We start from the raw sequence: 21,463 nt of genomic DNA, 5'->3' as shown, positions 1-21,463 counted from the left end.
GGAGGGGATGTCAGCTCCCAGCGATCGATCCCGAGTCGGGGCTGGTCGAACCTTCTGTGTCGTTTGGAGCTCCCCGACATCAGTCTCTACCCGAGACTGCGAGCTCCTTGATGTTAAAGTCTACAGCCCACGGTTGGCGCGTCGAGCCCATGCAAGGGATCGGTTCCGAAGGTAAGTCCACTCACAGAGGAGTTGATCATAACTCCTCTGGAAATTGATCCCATGAACTCTCCAGCCAGATTCAAGTAACTAAACAAGGCCATTCAGCCCCGCACAGCTGTGCTAGCACATACCCAATTCAATTTTCTTTTTCATGCTATTTTTTAAATATTTTCCTTTCAAATAGCAACAGATAAAATAGCAATAGCAAACTAAATAGTAATTGAAGAGCAATTCAGTTCATTTTAAAAGTTATTACATCAATTACAGGCCACAACTGGGGAAGGATTTGGACAGACAACTTTTCGGGTCAGGGCCCTTCCTCAGACTGATTGGAGTAGGGGTTAGAAAGTTGGTAAAGAGAGGTGGGGGCGGGACAAAGCCTAGTACGTGATGGGTGAATATAGGTGAGCGGGGTTTGTATTGGAGGTAGACAAAAATGCTGGAGAAACTCAGCGGGTGCAACAGCATCTATGGAGCGAAGAAAATAGGCAACGTTTCGGGCTGAAACCCTTCTTCAGACCGTTTCGGCCTGAAACATTGCCTATTTCCTTCGCTCCATAGATGCTGCTGCACCCGCTGAGTTTCTCCAGCATTTTTGTGTACCTTCGATTTTCCAGCATCTGCAGTTCCTTCTTAAACACAGGGGTTTGTATTGGTACTGGACTCCTTTACAACCTAACCTGCCACCTTCAGAGCTGTCTATACATGCATCCAATGCCCTAATGTTCCTTCAAAACTGTACTAGATTGTCTTTGCATATTATTCCTACTAAAATAATAATAATAATAATATCTTTTACTGTCATTGCTCATAAGCGCAACGAGATTTGGTACGCAGCTTCCATCCGATGTCATAACTTAAATAACTAATAAAATTTGGATTTAGATATCCCGAGAATATGGATTGTAAAAAAAACAGTAAAACAGTCAAAACAGTTCATTGTTCGTTAAATTCCTGCCCAGTTTTCTGTTCCTATGCTCCTCACTTTTCTTAGATTTCGTGAGATTCTTAGATTTTCTTAGATTCTTGATGAGTACGGTTGTCTGAGGTTATGGGGAGAAGTCAAGTGAATGAGGTTCGGAGGGAGAGATAGATCAGCCATGGTTGAATGGCGGAGTAGACATGATGGGCTGAATGGCCTAATTCTACTCCTATTCCTGGGGTCAAGGATAGAGCCTTCACGTCCCGGCCCTGTTTTCTGTACCCCCCCCCCCCGTACAGTACTTAAAATAACAGAAACAGAAGAAAGGACAGACAGACTGTTGGCGAGGCAGCCATTGCTGGCGCCACCTGGTGGATAGGCTTCTCCAGGTCCTTCCTACACACACTGTGCATTGTTCTATGTTCTATATACATTGATCCGAGGGGTGACCACACTCTGCTAGCTACAGGTATTGGAAAATAAAAGTATCTATGGATCTGACTTTGTGACTGGATAGAGGTTGGGGGTTCAGATATGGAAAAGTTATCGGGTGGGTGAAAAATAAATTGTAAAGTTATGAGGTTTTTTTTAAAATAAAAGCTCAAACAAGTAACGATAATAATACAAGGCGTAAGACTCTACAAGAGAACATTGGGAAAAACACTTGTAATTATTGCACTTGTACTTATAACTAGTCTGCAATGGGATGAATAGCTAAGTGATGAGTAAGATTGTTCTGTAAATTGAAATGGAGCTTTCTTAACACGGGATTGGACAGCATTCTGTTAGATAATTGTTTAAGATGCTCCAAGCAGTATTTTGTGTTTGATTAGCTCAGCAATGCTCTCACATGCAATTACTTACTCATTGTTGGCTGTTAGGCAGCTGTGTTGAAGTTGAATAGCCATTTAACATTGTTATTCCAGCACTATGACTGACGACAGATGATATCTACTGCACTTTTCTGACAGAGTCACGAGTCCTGTTTATCTTGGCTTACTGGAGCATGTTGATGAAATAGCCCACACTGATCACTTTACAATGGATCGGCAGTCAGCACCATCGGGCATGTTGACGCAACAATCCTTCGGCCATGAGTTTAGTTTAGAGTTACAGCATGGAAACAGGCCCTTCGGCCCGCCGAGTCCAGGCCGACCAGCGATCCCCGCACATTTACACCATCCTACACACACTAGGGGCAGTTTACAGACTGATTCCTGGGATGTCAGGACTTTCATATGAAGAAAGACTGGATAGACTCGGCTTGTCTATATTGTTTGTTTTTGTTTTTACCTTGTTTGGGACTAAAGATGGAAATTAGCTACTGGCTACAATCTTGCATATTACATGCAAATGTTTTATTAATATGCACTGTCCCAAATAAATCAATTCAATTCAAATTGTACTCGCTAGAATTTAGAAGATTGAGGGGGCATCTTATAGAAACTTACAAAATTCTTAAGGGGTTGAACAGGCTAGATGCAGGAAGATTGTTCCCGATGTTGGGGAAGTCCAGAACAAGGGGTCACAGTTTAAGGATAAGGGGGAAATCTTTTAGGACCGAGATGAGAAAAACATTTTTCACACATGCTGGACAAAAATGCTGGAGAAACTCAGCGGGTGAGGCAGCATCTAAGTTTAAGTTTAACAGTCACAGTTTAAGGATAAGGGGGAAGTCTGTTAGGACCGAGATGAGAAAAAAAAATTCACACAGAGAGTGGTGAATCTCTGGAATTCTCTGCCACAGAAGGTAGTTGAGGTCAGTTCATTGGCTATATTTAAGGGGGAGTTAGATGTGGCCCTTGTGGCTAAAGGGCTCAGGGGGTATGGAGAGAAGGCAGGTACAGGATACTGAGTTGGATGATCAGCCATGATCATATTGAATGGCGGTGCAGGCTCGAAGGGCCGAATGGCCTACTCCTGCACCTATTTTCTATGTTTCTATGTTTACAAATATGCCGAGCCAATTAGCCGATAAACCTGTACGTCTTTGGAGTTTGGGAGGAAACCGGAGATCCCGGAAAAAAGCCACGTAGGTCACGGGGAGAACATGCAAACTCCGTACAGAGAGCAACCGTAGTCAGGATTGGACCCCGGTCTCTGGTGCTATAAGGCATCTACTCTACCACCGCGCCACAGTGCCGTGTTATAAGGGTGTACAGCAGAAACAGCTCCTTCAACATGTGTTGTAGGAAGGAACTGCAGACGCTGGTTTAAACCGAAGATAGTCGCAAAAAGCTGGAGTAACTTTGTGTCACCCATTACTTCTCTCCAGAGATGCTGGTGAGTTACTCCAGCTTTTTGTGTCTATCCTCCTTCAACATGTGTGCAGGAAGATGCTGGGGTGGTGATCAACTCCACGTAAGATGTGACTGTAGGCACAGAAAGGTTATAATAATGTCCGAGAGGGATGTGAAAAACTCACATGGCAATCTTTCAAAGAGGAGCCAAATTCAAGACCCCCATAGTGTAGGCTAACCCACATTATTGAGCTGATTATGTGGTGTTGTAGTGCCTTACAGTGTGGAAACAGATCCTTCGGCCCAACTTGCCCACGCCAGCCAACACGTCCCATCTACACTAGTCCCACCTGCCTGCGTTTGGCCCAAATCTTTCTAAACCCATCCATTTACTGGGACGACAGATGGCACAATGGGCTAAGTGTTCGGCTGGCAACCGGAAGGTAGCCGGTTCGAATCCCGCTTGGAGTGCATACTGTCGTTGTGTCCTTGGGCAAGACACTTCACCCACCTTTGCCTGTGTGTGAATGTGTGTGAATGTGTGTGAGTGATTGGTGGTGGTCGGAGGGGCCGTAGGCGCAGATTGGCAGCCACGCTTCCGTCAGTCTGCCCCAGGGCAGCTGTGGCTACAGAAGTAGCTTACCACCACCGAGTGTGACTGAGGAGTGAATGAATAATGCGATGTAAAGCGCCTTGAGTATTAGAAAGGCGCTATATAAATCCCATCCATTATTATTATTATTATCCAATCCATGTACCTGTCCAAATGTCTTAAACCTCTCACACTTTCATCCCCCACAGAGATGATGGATAGAACATAGAACATAATGCATAGAAGAGTACTGCACAGGGACATGCACTGTGGCCCACAATGTCTCTGCCCAACATAATGCCAAGATAGGGCAGTCACGGTGGCTCAGCGGTAGAGCTGCTGCCTTACAGCGAATGCAGCGCTGGAGACTTGGGTTCGATCCCGACTACGGGCGCTGTCTGTACGGAGTTTGTACGTTCTCCCCGTGACCTGCGTGGCATTTCTCCGAGATCTTTGATTTCCACGCACACTCCAAGGACGTACAGGTTTGTAGGTTAATTGGCTTGGTAAATTTAGAAATTGTCCCTAGTGGGCGTAGGATAGTGTTAATGTGCGGGGATCGCTGGTCGGAGCGGACCCGGTGGGCTGAAGGGCCTGTTTCCGAGCTACATCTCTAAACTAACAATAAAAAAACAACCAACCAGGCCAGGTACTGTAAAGTAAACCAAACTTGTTGATCTTGCCCACATCATTTTGCAGTCTCTTTCGACCCTGCCCACAGATCATTTTCCCACCACCTCTGTACAGACAGCACGCAAAGATATGGTTCCAACTGAAGCATATTTTGTAGACAAAAGGTGGTGGTGCACACCTTTAATAAACATATGTGTCATGTGGCTGGTGAACAAAATAATGAAATTCAACTTTATGCAGGTGGCAGTACATACAGGCCCATCCCGTCACTAATAAAGCACTAGGCACACATTTCTTTACATCCAAGCCAAAAATAATAAATTGCTGAAGGTGCAGTGCTTCCAGTTCTTTTTCTCAACATTTAATTTTATTCAAAATGGTAAAAAAATATATACAAACCAAGAACAGTGCAAAAAATTCTTCTGACAATCTCAGAATCGAGACATGCATTCATCATTAGTGTTATATTTCGTAGTATCCTTGCCACTATGTGCCCCTCACCCCTGGATTGATATCCCTTGCCTTGTTTGAGGGGTTTTATTTTAGTTTAGAGATTCAGCGGAAATCAGGCCCTTCGGCCCACCGAGCCCGTGCTGGCCAGCGATCACCCCGTACACTAGCACTATCCTACACACTAGGTACAATTTACAATTCTTACCGAAGCCAATTAACCTACAAACCTGTACGTCTTTGGATTGGAACCGGAGCATCCAGAGAAAACCCACGCGGTCACGGAGAGAACGTGCAAACGCCATACAGACAGCACATGTAGTCAGGTTTGAACCCGGGCCTCTTGCGCTGTCAGGGCGAAACTCGGGGTGGGAGATTGCAACCTTCATGTGGTCTGCCGTGTTTCGACTAATGCAATCAACTCAACGGAAGATCAAATAGAACAAGTTGTCCAACAACTTTAGGCTGTGCACACCACACGAACGAAGACGAAGGGCGAAACTCTACCGCTGTTTCCACCGTGCCGTCCTGAGACTCCACCCGACCCTGCACCCCAATATCCTGCAATGGAAGGACCCTAGACTGTGGTCCTTGGCGTTGGCTGCACCGAGCTTCAGCGAGTTCCTCAGCACGTACTCCTACAGTCTGGAATGAGCTGGTCGGCAAAGCCCCCTCACGGCCATCTTCCTCTGCTGGGAGATCAACTAGTTTCGGGCAGACCAAAGCAGATCTGAAACCAGCGCTTCCGGATCTCACTGGCCAATAGTCATACCACTAAAATTAAACAAGGAAGACTATGATCCGGTATTTTATTTTAGGAACCGTATTTGCATTGAAAACCTTGCATCAAGGTTTTCAATGCAAATAAGGTTCCTAAAATAAAATACCGGATCACAGTTTTCCTCGTGCAAATCTTCTCAGTCTTAATTAAACATTTATTTTACAATAGTTTCCTCTTGTTTGAAATTCAACCCCACCTCTCTCATGATGCGCTGATGTTCTTTCTATGTAACCAGTGATTCACCTGGTGATTCGGAATGTGCAGCAGCTCATGCTCAGCTTTCAAAGGCAGTGACACGAGTCTGGGCCCCGAAACGTCTGCTATTCATTTTCTCCAGAGATGCTGCCTGATCTGCTTAGTTAATCCAGCTTTTTGTGTCTATACATAGAAACATAGAAAATAGGTGCAGGAGTAGGCCATTCGGCCCTTCGAGCCTGCACCGCCATTTAATATGATCATGGCTGATCATCCAACTCAGTATCCTGTACCTGCCTTCTCTCCATACCCCCTGATCCCTTTAGCCACAAGAGCCACATTTAACTCCCACTTAAATATAGCCAATGAACTGGCCTTCTGTGGCAGAGAATTCCAGAGATTCACCACTCTCTGTGTGAAAAATGTTTTCCTCATCTCGGTCCTAAAAGATTTCCCCCTTATCCTTAAACTGTGACCCCTTGTTCTGGACTTCCCCCAACATCGGGAACAATCTTCCTGCATCTAGCCTGTCCAACCCCTTAAGAATTTTGTAAGTTTCTATAAGATCCCCCCTCAATCTTCTAAATTCCAGCGAGTACAAACCGAGTCTATCCAATCTTTCTTCATATGAAAGTCCTGTCATCCCAGGAATCAGTCTGGTGAACCTTCTCTGTACTCCCTCTATGGCAAGAATGTCTTTCCTCAGATTAGGAGACCAAAACTGTACGCAATACTCCAGGTGTGGTCTCACCAATACTCCAGGTGTGGTCTCACCAATACTCCAGGTGTGGTCTCACCAATACTCCAGGTGTGGTCTCACCAATACTCCAGGTGTGGTCTCACCAATACTCCAGGTGTGGTCTCACCAATACTCCAGGTGTGGTCTCACCAATACTCCAGGTGTGGTCTCACCAATACTCCAGGTGTGGTCTCACCAATACTCCAGGTGTGGTCTCACCAATACTCCAGGTGTGGTCTCACCACTATAATCTGTAGCAAACCCACCAACGCTGACTCTGCCCCAGCTGTGTGTGATGGGACAGGGTTGAAGGTATTTTACCCCACGCTAAACCTGTGCTGCTCCTGCCCTGGGTATGGTTAATTGGGCAGTGAGCTTGTTCTGGGCTCAAACAGATGCCAACACTATGCATGCAGCTCCAGAATGGAAAGATATTCCAGCCACCAGCTCTGTAAAGGGGCCTGTCCCACTTCCATGACCTCTGCCGAGTTTGCCCTTGACTCATACTCGCAGCATGGTCGTCATGAGGTCGTAGGTAGGTCGTGATGCTAGTCGTAGGTACTCGTGGCATCAAGTAGGTCGGGGCGTTTTTCTAGCCTGATGAAAAATGTCAACGAGTAAAAAAGGTTGTGAATCAGATCGTGACAGGGCCTTAAGCAACACAAAGTTTATGAATAAGTTGGCCAACTATGTACACATACAAGGAATTTGCCTTGGTGCTCCACTCGCAAATAACAACAACATACAGTAAACCAATTAAGAATAAAACATAAAACATTAATAATAAAACATTATAGTTTAAACATGTGAATGAAATAAAATACCTGAGCAAAAGGAGGCTACAGATTTTTGATCATTGAGTGGAGCTACTGCTCGTGGAAAAAAAGCTGTTTTTATGTCTGGCGGTGGCGGCTTTGACAGTCCGGAGTTGCCTTCCAGAGGGAAGTGATTGAAAGAGTTTTTGGCCAGGGTGAGAGGGGTCAGAGATGATCTTACCCACTCACTTCCTGGCCCTTGCAGCCAACAACCTTCTCAGCTGATGGACACAAAGTGGAGCCTTGGAGAACTGGTTGGAGGCTTCAAGCCCATGGTCCCACCACTTGGATGGACCTTCCTGTGGTCCCTGCCTCTGCTGTCTCAGGAGTGTTCGCAAGGCCCAGCAATAATTCCAACCTTTCTCTTGCTCACAGTTCTCTTGCTGCGGAGGGGAGGAGTACAAGGACTGGTCCGTGAACCATTACCATGCCTGTGATGCCCCAGGACCAATGGCCTGCGGTGTACCTTACACCTGCTGTGTCAAGGAGAAGGTAGGCAAACACAAGCAAACACGCTGTCTCGCCTGCCACAGATTAGAAGGCACAAAGTGCCAGAGTAAGTCAGCGAGGCAGGCGGCATCTGTGGGAAGAGTTGAAGAAGGAACTGCAGATGCTGGAAAATCGAAGGTAGACAAAAGTGCTGGAGAAACTCAGCAGGTGCAGCAGCATCTATGGAGCGAAGGAAATAGGCAACGTTTCTGGACGAAACGTTGCCTATTTCCTTCGCTCCATAGATGCTGCTGCACCCGCTGAGTTTCTCCAGCAGTTTTGTCTATCTGTGGGAAGAGAATGGTCATGTAGTCATAAGTGATAGGAGCCATTCGGCCCATCAAGCCAACTCTGTCATTCAATCATGGCTGATACAATACGATACGATACAATTTTTGTCATTTGGACCCCTTGAGGTACAAACAAAATGACGTTTCTGCAGCCATACATTACAAACAAATAGACCCGAGACACAACATAATTTACATAAACATCCATCACATCGCTGTGATGGAAGGCCAAAAAAACGTATCTCTCCACTGCACTCTCCCCCCCGATGTCAGAGTCAAAGTCAAAGCCCCCGGCTGGCGATGGCGATTGTCCCGTGGCCATTAAAGCCACGCCGGGTGATGCAAGGTCGCGCACCGGGTTCTTGATGTTAGAGCCCCCGGCCTGCATTCGCAGAGTCCCGCGGCCATTCCAAGCCGCGCGGTGCGGTGCTGTAAGGCCCCGCTCCAGGAGCTCTTCAACCCCGCAACTCGGGCGGGAGAAGTCGCCGTTGCGGGAGCCCTGAAAAGCGGTCTCCCTCCAGGGACCCGCGGGCTCCCGGTGCCGCCGTCCGCCAGACCCACAGTTGCAGCCACCGAATCTCCGGAGGTCGGGCCGCAGCAGCGCTCCACCACCGCTCCACCCGCTCCGGACTCGGCCAGCTCCGCGACGGTGAGGTGAGTAGTCGGCACCACAGCCCCCGGTCTTCCTGTTGGAGGCCGCTCCTCGTTGCAGCCCCAACGACAACGGAGACCCGACAAAGAAAAGGTCAGGTCTCCCGTGCAGGGAGAGATTTAAAAGTTACCCCCTCCCTCCCACCCCACCCCCACCCCCCCACACACAAATAACAAAAACTACATAAAAACATAGACATAAAATAATAAAAACGCAGACGGACTGCAGAGGCCGCTGCTGACGAGAGTCGCGCCGCCCACCGAGCTATCCCTCCTAACCACATTCTCCTGCCTTCTCCCCATAATCCCTGACTGCCGCACTAATCAAGAATCTATCCACTGTATCTCTGCCTTAAAAATATCCATTGATGGCCTCCACAGCTTTCTGCAGCGAAGAAACAGTCAGTAAACCCTCAACATTGCATCCTTACCAGCAGCTTCCAGTTATCATGCTAAGATATCCCAGAAAACCATCAATTTTCCTGCCTGCATTCTGTTCAAAATTCTTGGGTATATTTCTGGAGAAACCTGTCTGATAATTCTAACCTTAGCATTTCATTCCTTTCTCCAAGGGTTGAAAGGGCTTCATAAATAAGCCCTTTCAAGACATTGTGATGTGATCCCCCACCCCCCCCCCCCACCCCCAACCCACCAGATCCTAATTTATTCATAGATAGACACAAAATGCTGGAGTAACTCAGCAGGACAGGCAGCATCTCCGGAGAGAAGAAATGCATGTTGTTTCGACTCGAAACGCCACCCATTTCTTCCCTCCGGAGATGCTGCCTGTCCCGCTGAGTTACTCCAGCATTTTGTGTCTGTCTTTGACTCAAACCAGCAAATGCACCTAATTTATTCATATCTTAAGCTGCCAACAAGAATGAAGAAGCAGCCTTCAAATGAATGTTAATATTGTTCACTCACGATACACGTACCATGCACCAAACACCATGACATGAGATTTCATTTGGTCCACCTAGATTTGAACATAATTCTGCAAAAAGCAATCAGGCTGTCTATTCTGCATCTCATAAATATTAAAGACCCATTTTGTTTCTCATTTATCATGCGCGGTTTAATTACTTGCGACCTCTCGTGATTTGAAACTGCATTATTTTTTTTCTCGGACTTCCTCTTACCTTCTGCTAATGCACCTTGTCCCTGTTGGCCCTCTGGTTCTCGTTCTGTGCTGCTGTCTCTTTCTTTCTCCCCATTCTTCCTTGCCTCCGTCAGTGAGTCGCAGAGGCGTACAGCATGGAAACAGGCCCTTCGGCCCAACTCGTCCATGCTGTCCAACACGCCCGCATCCAATAACGAATGTACATCCGGCCGTCCGTGGCGGCGACTACGGAGGGTTCGTGGCCCGGACCACGGAGGACTGACTGAACTTTGTTGCCTTCCATCACAGCGAAGAATGCTGTGGAGGATGTTTGTGTTAAATTCTATTATGTATTGTGTGTTCTTTTTTTAAGTGTATCGCTGCTGGCAAATTCATTTCACTGCACCTTCGTTGGTGCATGTGACGAATACATTTGTCTTTGACTTTGAAGTTGGCTCACTGACTTGGTTTCCACAGCCATCTGTGGCAAAGTATCCCACAGACTCACCGCCCTGTGTGATTCAACACACAGATGGATACTCAATGGTCATATGGACATGCAGCAGAGGAGGACCTGGTTCTGTTGTGTGTGTATTCCACTACTGCTCTCCGAGCCTGTACGCTAAAACCTAGGCACACTGTAGCTGGAAACGATGCTGGCTGATTTACCATAAATGGCAAAGAACAGGAGAGGAAGGGGGAAAATACGGTTCCAAACGTTTCAGATATAAAAAGAGCTGAAATGATAGAAATTCGGGAAAGTGTTTGATATATTTGTGCAGTCACTGTATTGAGTGTAGAAGTCGAGGTGTTATGTCACAGTTGTACAAGATGTTGGGGAGGCTGCATTTGGAGCCTCACACCGATTCCTTTCCTCCAGAAATGCTGTCCGATCCGCTGAGTCACTCCAGCTTTTTCAGTCTTCGGTTTAAGCAGCATCTGCAGTTCCTTCCTATGCATTTGGAGTATTGTGTTCAGTTTTAGTCACCCTGCTATTGAAAGAATTTCCTTAAGTTGGCGAGCGTGCAGAGAAAATTTGCAAGGATGTTGCCAGGACTAGAGGGCCTATAGAGCTATAAGGGGAAGTTACACAGGCTAGGTCTTTATTTCTTAGAGTGCAGGAGGCTGAGGGGTGATCTTATCGAGGTGTTTAAAATCATGAGGGGAATAGATAGGGTGTATGCGCAAGATTCTGTTACCCAGGGTGAGAGAATCTACAAGCAGAGGGGAGAGAGTGGGGAGGGAGGGGTTGGGGGAGAGGTGGAAGAGGGGTAGGGGGAAGGGGGCGGAGGGAGAGGGGGAAGGGGGTGGGGTAGAGAGGGAAGGGGGGTGGGGGAGAGACGGATGGGGGTGGGAGGGGGAGGAGAGGGAGAGCGGTGAGGAGAGGGGGAAGAGAGAGGGGTGGGGGAGGGGAGGAGCGAGGTGTAGGGGTGGGGGGAGATGGGGTACCACCATGAGGTACCACCTCCAGTTTAAATTCCATTTGGAATATTTTGGAGGACCAAGAAACCAAGAACCAAGCAGAGGACAAAGGTTTAAAATGAGAGCATAAAGATTTAGCATACAGGCTCAGAGAGTAGTGGCAACAGAACACAACAGTAGGCCGTGGAGGCCAAGTCAGTGGATATTTTTAAGGCAGAGACAGATTCTTGATTAGTATGGGTGCCTTTGTGTACTTTGCGTTCTTCGTATGAAAAAACAAAGACTTTCCCTAGCGAGGTACAAGTAACAACATAGTATCATCATTGTCATCAGACAGCACCCGAGGTCAGGTTTGAACCCGGGCCTCTGGCGCTGTGGCAGGTTTTCATTGCCTCTTTTTGAACTCTTGAGTAATTATCCAATGCATTTTAAGAGAAACTAGACCAAGTGCAGACCCGTTGGGTCTGCTCCTCCAACGCAGCCGTTCCCTACCCGTAGCCCCCACGGGAGACGTGGTCCTCCAACTCAAGCCGTTCAGGACTCAGCAGTGCGGCTGTTTTTAAATGGCGCCTTTGAGGCGAGATGCGGGCGGCAGCAGCCGTTATGGTCGCTGGCCAGTAGGAGGCAACAAAATGAGTGGGGGTGGGTGGGAGAAGGATTTTATTAAAAATGTGTACATAAACACGACGAAATTTAATCAGGAGTGGATACTTGGAATGAAAAGTGAAATCTCTACCGAAATGGGAAAATCTGGGCGTTTGTGGGTCTGGTGTTGGCGTAGCAACGAATCAAAGGTTGGCACCCACAAGTCAGGCAGAAACACAGCCAGCCAGCAGCCACAGTTTTAATATTATATAGATGGTGGCTTTGACAAGATGTCTGTCTAAGTCAGAGCAGACTACATTTCAAATCAAAATCCCTTGTGGGAGAAACGACTTCTGATTTCTCCGTTCAGGTTCCTAGTTTTCATGCAGAGACCCTGGAGCCTTGTCTTTGACCTGTCACTAGTGGCAATAGGATTGGTTACTGCGTGTGGAAAGGAACTGCAGATGCTGGTTGATGGCGTTTCGGGTCGGGACCCTTCTTCAGACTGAAATTAGAGGGGAGGGAACAGGATGAGGTTGTCTACCCGAAACATCACCCATTCCTTCTCTCCAGAGATGCTGCCTGTCCCGCTGAGTTACTCCAGCATTTTCCTATCTTCAGACAGTCTTATCTTCAAAATGCTTACTGCATCTGTAAGCATGCAGGTACAGCAGGCAGTGAAGAAAGCAAATTCATAACAAGGGGCGTTGAGTATAGGAGCAAAGAGGTCCTTCTGCAGTTGTATAGGGGCCTAGTGAGACCACACCTGGAGTATTGTGCACAGTTTTGGTCCCCTAATTTGAGGAAGGACATTCTTGCTATTGATGGAATGCAGCGTAGGTTTACAAGGTTAATTCCCAGGATGGCGGGACTGTCATATGCTGAGAAAATGGAGCGGCTGGGCTTGTAGAAGTCTGAAGAAGTGTCTCGACCCGAAACGTCACCTATTCCTTTTCTCAAGAGATGCTGTCTGATCCGCTGAGTTGCTCCATCTTCCAGCATCCGCAGTTCCTTCCTACACATTTCCTTTACTGTTCTACACCAGTGAAACAATAGATGGTTTGCTTCTGATTTGTTTCAGATTTGCACCAAGATGTTTGTTAGTTATGACCTAACTAAAGCAGTCCACGTCACTTGGGAAGGAATGAGTTTTGGAGAGTGTGCCCGAGGCTCTAATGATCTGTGCAGTTCAATCATGATATGGCCCAAATGATGGATGCGTTCCCTGTACAAATTTTCCACAGCTACCCTGCAAAGTTCTTCACAACATTTTCAATCAGGGAGCAAATCAGTGGAAGATTTTTTTTTTGGCAATTTCATTTGTTCTGTCGATGTAAGCTAATAGCCGTGTGCTGCTCTGGACATGACACACATTAGGGTAGTATTAGGTTAGCGAACAGCATGCAGCCAAGCCCTTCGGCCCACATAGTCCATGCCAATCATTGATCACCTGTTTGTACTAATCCTATACTTTCCCACTTTTGGATCCAGAAATGAATTGGTAGAAGTAGAATTATGCCATTCGGCCCATCAAGTCTATTCTGCCATTCAATCATGGCTGATCTATCTCACCCTCCTAACCCCATTCTCCTGCCTTCTTCCCATAACCCTAACACCCTTACTAATCAAGAATCTATCTATCTCTGCCTTAAAAATATCTATTGATGACCTCCACAGCTTTGAATTCCACAGATTCACCACCTTCTGACTAAATAAGTTACTCCTCATCTCCTTCCTAAAGGAATGTCCTTTAATTCTGAGGCTATGACCTCTGGGCCTGGACTCTCCCACCAGTGGAAGCATCCTCTCCACATCCAGGCCTTTCACTATTCGGTAAGTTTCAATGGGGTGTCCCCTCATCCTTCGAAACTCCAGCGAGTACAAGCCCAGTGCCAGTCAAACGCTCATCATGTGTTGTTAACCCACTCATTCCTGAGTTGCATTTTGTGTCTATCTTCGGTATAAACCAGCATCTGCAGTTCCTTTCTGCGCACATGATGTCTCATATCAGGAACCTTCAGAGTGAAGAAGTAAAGCCCCTGTCCCACTTAGGAAACCTGAACGGAAACCTCTGGAGACTTTGCGCCCCACCCAAGGTTTCCGTGCGGTTCCCGGAGGCTCCCGGAGGTTTTGGTCAGTCTCCCTGCCTGCTTCCACTTCCGGCAACCACCTGCAACCTCCGGGAACCACACAGAAACCTTGGGTGGGGCGCAAAGTCTCCAGAGGTTTCCGTTCAGGTTTCCTAAGTGGGACAGGGGCATAACCCTAAACACCTCTGCCCTCATCCTTCCGATGTTGCCTGACCCTCTGGGTTCCTCCCGCAGTTTGTTTTCAACGGAAAAAAGTTGATGTGCTCTTCCAATTGAGGAAATAATTTGAAAGAAATATGAGGGCTGTACTGCCACATGAATCTAGACAAGGTGTTACAGGAGGTAGTATAAACATTTATGCAGCCTGGATAATAGGCAGCTCATCATTTGAGTTAATGTGCTGGAAAGATTAAGTACTACCTCCGGACAACCAATTTTCAGTTCATACAGAGATGAGTATGATTGTTTTTCGTGTGGCAAGATGATAAATCGTATGTCGATAACACTTTTGCACAACCTGCCCTTTCTTTATTCATTTCATTTTCACCCCCTATTTCTGTCCAAGTTTGTAACTAAAGGTGACAAATGCCCCAGTAACTTATGGGACAACCCCCTCTTCTGTGGCCCTTGTGGCTAAAGGGATCAGGGGGTATGGAGAGAAGGCAGGTACAGGATACTGAGTTGGATGATCAGCCATGATCATATTGAATGGCGAATGGTGCAGGCTCGAAGGGCCGAATGGCCTACTCCTGTACCTATTTTCTATGTTTCTTTCTGATCAGTGAAATGGAGACACAAGGAACCGCAGACGCTGGAACCTTGAGAAAAGCACAAAGCGCTGGAGTAACCCAGCAGGTCAGGCAGCACCTGTGGAAGGAATGGACAGGCAACATTTCGGGTCTGAAGAAGGTACCCAACTAGAAATGTCGTTAATCCATTCTCATCGCAGATGCTGCCTGACATGCTGAGTTACTCCAGCACTTTATGTTTTGCTCTCATCATGTGTTACATGGGATGGTAGAGTAGCTTGCTTACTGTGTCCGAGACCCAGGTTCGATCCAGTCTGTACGCCGTTTGGATGTTCTCCCCGTGACCGCGTGGGTTTTCTCCGGGTGCTCCGGTTTCCTCCCACACTTCAAAGACGTCCAGGTTTGAAGGTTAATTGGCTTCGGTAAAACCGGCCCTAATGCACAAGATAGTGTTATGCCCCTGTCCCACTTTGGGAACCTGAACGGAAACCTCTGGAGACTTTGCGCCCCACCCAAGGTTCCCGTGCGGTTCCCGGAGGTTGCAGGCGGTTGCCGGAGGTTGCAGGTAGTGGAAGCAGGTAGGGAGACTGACAAAAACCTCCGGGAACCGCACGGAAACCTTGGGTGGGGCGCAAAGTCTCCAGAGGTTTCCGTTCAGGTTTCCTAAGTGGGACAGGGGACATTAGTGTATGGGGGTGAGGGCTTGTTCCTTCACTGTATCTCCAAACTCTAAATGGCTTTCCCTTGTTCAAAACAGACATATATAATGAGCAGAGGGAGAGGGGGCTTGTTATTCAGCACAACCTTGAATACAAAACTGCTACAAAGGACATGTTTAATTCTGTTTTAAATAGTGCCATGGGCACCTGCAACATATCAAAGCCCCAATTAAGTGCCATTGAAATGTAATGTGAGGCAAAATGGCAAACAGTGGACCCACACCTAGATTCCTCGAAACACCGAGACAGATCAGAGATAATCTACCCGATCCTTCTCTCCAGAAATGCTGCCTGACCCGCTGAGTTACTACTTTCGATTCGATTTAAACCAGCATCTGCAGTTCTTTCTTATTTTACACAGAGAGTGGTGAAACTGTGGAATTCTCTGCCACAGGAGGTAGTTGAGGCCACAGTTCATTGGCTATATTTAAGAGGGAGTTAGATGTGGCCCTTGTGGCTAAAGGGATCAGGGGGTATGGAGAGAAGGCAGGGATGGGATACTGAGTTGGATGATCAGCCATGATCATATTGAATGGCGGTGCAGGCTCAAAGGGATGGCCTACTCCTGCACCTATTTTCTATGTTTCTATGTTTCCTGTACACATCTACTTTCTGAAGATGTGGAGAGGCAACTATCGAGCTGAGGTAATAATAATAATAATAATAATAATAATAATAATAATAATAATAATAATAAATACTTTATTGATCCCCTCAGGGAAATTCAGATGTCCAGAAGCCCCCAACCAACAAACCCACAGATTCAAAACGAACGCAGACAGAAAATACGTAGAATACAATGTGGACACTACCTGAGAGCAATAAATACTTAAAAAGACCAATAATTAACAGTTAAAAATTAATAATTGCAAAAATGCATCCCCCTACAGCCTAACGGTCCGAATTATAAAATCTAATGGCTGCAGGGGTGAAGGATCTCCTGAACCGCTCCGTTCTACAGGGCAGGGAGAGGAGCCGGTTGTTGTTCCGAGTGCTCTTTTGACTCTCCAGAATTATATGGAGGGGATGCCCGGGGTTTTTCAGGATGACCTGCACCTTGTGCCTCATACGCCTCTCAAGCACATCCATCCCAGAGTCTACTCTCCCCTCCAGCACTGAGCTAGCTCGATTAACCAGTTTGACCAGCTTCCTATTGTTTTTTGCACTAATGCTGTTGCCCCAGGAAGGAACTGCAGATGCAGGTTTATACCGAGGATTTCTACACAAAACGCTGGAGTAATTCAGCGGGTCAGGCAGCATCTCTGGAGAAAAAGAATAGGTGACCGTTCGGGTTGAATCTGAAGTAAGGTTTCGACATGAGACTTATCACCTATGCCTTTTCACTATAGACCAGGGCTTTGGCACAACTCTTCTGCCTAGGAATAGTGTTCTATGCTGAACCTGGAAAGGACAACTGAGCAAAAACAGAAACATGGTAGGATTTAATAAAAGTCAACATGCAATATCCAATTTGCCACTTGGTTTGCTTGTCACCGTTCAATATTAAGATGAGTGTGCTTCTTGAAGTCCTGCTCCCTCTCGATATTTCACAAGGTGATTGTGATTTATACTGTGCTAAATGCATGGATCAACATTTCTCTGGAAGTATATTCATTATTTGTAATAACTGTACAAACATTTAAAATACATTTGGACAGGTGCTTGGACAGGAAAGGTTTAGAGGAAGGTAGACAAAAATGCTGGAGAAACTCAGCAGGTGCGGCAGCATCTATGGAGCGAAGGAAATAGGCAACGTTTCGGGACGAAACGTTGCCTATTTCCTTCGCTCCATAGATGCTGCTGCACCCGCTGAGTTTCTCCAGCATTTTTGTCTACCTTCGATTTCCAGCATCTGCAGTTCCTTCTTAAAGATTTAGAGGATTTATGGGCCAAACCCAGGCAGGTGAGACTCGAGAAATGGGACATCTTGGTCGTCACGAACAAGTTGGGCTGAAGAGCCAATTTCAGCGCTCTGCTCTCCTTTAAGCATAACAATATCTTGCATGGTTACGTCAGTGTAGATTGTCTGTCGGTTGTAGACACAAAATGCTGGAGTAACTCAGCGGGCCAGGCAGCATCTCTGGAGAGAAGGAATGGGCGACGTTTCGGGTCGAGACCTTTCCTCAGACTGAAGAAGTCTGTCGGTTATTGTTTCACAAACCCTGAGGAATAGACAGGCTGTTGGGAAGGCATATAGGAAGGTTTCACAGCAGGAAAGAGTTAGTTATTAATTGATTGTTGTCATATTTAAGCTTTCCTGTTGTAAAAGGCCAATTGTAATGCATGCGATATGGACAACTCCCATCGTGACAAGGGTTTTTTTAACTTAAGTTGAATAGTTAGGCACGACAGATGGCACAATGGGCTAAGTGTTCGGCTGGCAACCGGAAGGTAGCTGGTTCGAATCCTGCTTGGAGTGCATACTGTCGTTGTGTCCTTGGGCAAGACACTTCACCCACCTTTGCCTGTGTGTGTGGATGTAATTATGTGAAGCACTTTGGGGTCAATGCAAGTTGACTAAAAATGTGCTATATAAATAAAGAAATTTAATTTAATTTAATTTAGTTCACAGCTCTCTTGCAAGGTTTTATTTATGTAAGTTGAAGAGGTTTATCAGATAAGAAGGGGCCCAGAGGATGCCATTGGGGTGACTGGCTTTTGGCAAAGAGTGAAAAACAACTCCATATTTGGAGGTGGATGATGGTTTTTGTACATTACATCATGCAATTGGTTTTATTTCTGTACGTATATAAACTCACATTTTCTAGTATGTCTTTGTGTGTGCTGCTGGAGATTCAGACGTAAAACTGTTGCCTCTGGCTCTCTAGGCCCACACCCGTCAGACATTAAATTAAAGCTTTGTATGGTCTTAAGAATTTGTATCTTTTAAGTGAACTTTTTCAAGCAAGGGTGCGGAGTACAAGACAAAGATAGTCTAGCTGACAGCGAAACATGGAAGCATCGAGTACGATCAGGAGCAGACCACTTCGCCCTGTGAGCCTGCTCCACCATTCAGCTGATTTTCTCTGCCTCAAGTTTCTATACCGGGTTTTGATGGGCGATTATGCAGTGAGGGCCATTTGGTTTTAGTCTCCCAAACTGAGGAAGGTTATGCCGACCTTGGACAGTGCAACATAGATTTAGCCAACTGGTCTTTGGAATGAGAGGATGGTCCATAGGGAGTGAGTGAGGTTGTTTGCACGCTACTAGCTGTGGTGTGATGGTCTCATTGAGACACAAGCATCCATGAGGGATAGTCGAGGGAGATGCTGTTTCTCCTTGGTGGAGGCTGATGGAGTATCTGCAGCTGTCCTTTGGTGGTGACCAGTCCATGTCTTAGACCATGAGGTGCAATCATAAGGAGGCCAAGTCAATGGATATTTCTAAGGCTGAGATAGATTCTCGATTAGTACGGGTGTCGGGGGTTATGGAGAGAAGGCAGGAGAATGGGGTTAGGAGGGAAAGAAAGATCAGCCACGATTGAATGACGCAGTAGACTTGATGGGCCAAATGGCCATCATTTCTGCTCCTATCATTCATGAACTTATGATGCTAGTCGCTCCAAGTAATGGAGCACAGTGTCAAGTCAAGTTTATTTGTCACATACACATACGAGATGTGCAGTGAAATGAAAAGTGGCAATGCTCGCGGACTTTGTGCAAAAAACAAACAAACACACAAACATCTGGAGAAGGACAAGGTACTCGGCTTGTACTCGCTAGAATTTAGAAGATTGAGGGGGGATCTTGTAGAAACTCACAAAATTCTTAAGGGGTTGGACAGGCTAGATGCAGGAAGATTGTTCATGATGTTGGGGAAGTCCAGGACAAGGGGTCACAGTTTAAGGATAAGGGGGAAATCTTTTTGGACCGAGATGAGAAAAACATTTTTCACACAGAGAGTGGTGAATCTCAGGAATTCTCTGCCACAGAAGGTAGTTGAGGCCAGTTCATTGGCTATATTTAAGAGGGAGTTAGATCTGGCCCTTGTGGCTAAAGGTATCAGGGGGTATGGAGAGAAGGCAGGGATGGGATACTGAGTTGGATGATCAGCCATGATCATATTGAATGGTGGTGCAGGCTCGAAGGGCCGAATGGCCTACTCCTGCACCTAATTGTCTATGTTTCTAAGGTCCTCTGGGCCCAAAACATCTGGAGAAGGACAGGGTCCTCTGGCAATGATTCCCTCGCCTGCACTGGTGAAGGGGATAGTATTGGTAAGGGTGGTGATGCTGAAGAGAATGGTTACCAGAGCTAGTGGTGCATTGATTGAACAAGCTGGTGGTATTATTCAGTGCTGCCTTCAAATGAGTAGGCATGAACAAATCTGCCACCTCATTACCGGCAGTGCACAATGATACCAATTAGACATTTTCATGGACTTTTCTACAATGTTCCAGATAATAGTACTTTTCAAAAATGGCTTGATTGAAATATGTTTCCAGGAATTCCATTCATGTCCCGGCATTTGATTTAACTGAGTGCCCTTAGAATGAATGAGTTCTGAAAACAGAACCTTGAAATGAGTCAGTGCATTGCACTTTCCAATAGGAAGCAGATTGCAGTCACTTGTTGCAAGATGCTACTCTGGCGATGAAATATGAATGGCGTGATTGCACTTGAAGCATCCGAGTGACTGCCAGACTGATTTGATCTCAGCTCAATTGCTGCATAAAATCAAAAGAGGGTTCGACTAATGCCGACTGCTCGCCGCAGTTCTGTCGCGATCGTCTGTGGCCAGGCGGCGGCTCCGGGTTTTTACAATTTAGCTTTGTTTATTATTGTCACATGTGCCGTGGTACAGTGTAGAGCTTGCTCCTATTCAGTAGCGTGCCAGCAACTCAGTGAAAAGACAACACATGATTACAATGGTGTCCACTGTGTACTGATTAGTCAGGCTGAATGCAGATTCCAAGTGTCCAGTATAGACCCATGGAATGAAATCAGCCAGCATTGATGTTAGTTTAGTCCCATCTCTCGTTATCTCCCTCATGTTTTGCCCATTTCTCTCTCTCCCTCTCTATCTCTCTCTCTCCCTCTCTCTCTCTCTCTCTTCCTCTCTCACTTTGTCCCTCAGTTTTATCAATTTCCCCCTCTTTTTCTCTCTCTCTCTTTTTCTCTCCCCTCTCTCTCTCCTCCATTCTCTCTCTTTTTTCTCTTTGTCTCTCCTCTCTTTCTCCGTTCCTCTCTCACTCTCCATCTTTGTCTCTCACACGTTTCACACGTTTTTTTCTCTCTTTCTCTCTCTCTCTCTCTCTCTCCACTCTCTCACCTCTCTCTCTCATCTCTCTCTCTCTCTCTCTCTCTATCTCTCTCTCTTCTCTCTATATCTCTATCTCTCTCTCTGTCTCTCTCTCTCTCTCTCTCTCTCTCTCTCTCTCCCCTCTCTCTCTCTGCCCTCTCTCTCTCTCTCTCTCTCTATCTATCTCTCCCTCTCTCTCTCTCTCCCTCTCTCGCTCTCTCGCTCTCTGTTCTTTTATACCCCTTTCTCTTTGATCGGAGATGATCACGAAATGTCTCTGAGCTAACTCACTTCATGTAATTTCAATAATACATTACATGTTTAATTCATATTTTCCAGACTGACCTATTCTTTATCATTAGTTTATCTCTAATGGACTGAGCTGTTTCTTGAAGGCAGCCCTTACACTAATAGTTTCACATTATGTTCCAGGCTCCAGCTACAGTGAAACTGTCCTGTAGATGGATCAAACTTTCCTCCCTTCTCCACTCCCTAATATACTTGTTCTGTCCCTAATCTACTTGTTTGAGTCATGCTTTAACCGCAAGCGATCCATGGATTACAAGTACCAATTCTGACCCTGATTGCCATCCAGTTTC

General features: G+C 46.4%; 1 protein-coding gene across 2 annotated transcripts in view; it reads left to right on the top strand.

Annotated features, from left to right (window-relative positions):
- Positions 1-21,463, top strand: part of LOC116967248 (tetraspanin-15-like) — a 140,506-nt gene that overhangs the window by 49,321 nt on the left and 69,722 nt on the right. For both annotated transcript variants that reach the window (XM_033013710.1, XM_033013709.1), the window contains exon 5: positions 7,905-8,021. In XM_033013710.1, the coding sequence (XP_032869601.1) occupies positions 7,905-8,021 (117 nt within the window). The remainder of the gene's footprint in view (positions 1-7,904; positions 8,022-21,463) is intronic.

This window comes from Amblyraja radiata, chromosome 39, assembly GCF_010909765.2.
Source record: "Amblyraja radiata isolate CabotCenter1 chromosome 39, sAmbRad1.1.pri, whole genome shotgun sequence".
Taxonomy (NCBI): domain Eukaryota; kingdom Metazoa; phylum Chordata; class Chondrichthyes; order Rajiformes; family Rajidae; genus Amblyraja; species Amblyraja radiata.
This window is presented reverse-complemented; position numbering and strand designations above follow the sequence as displayed.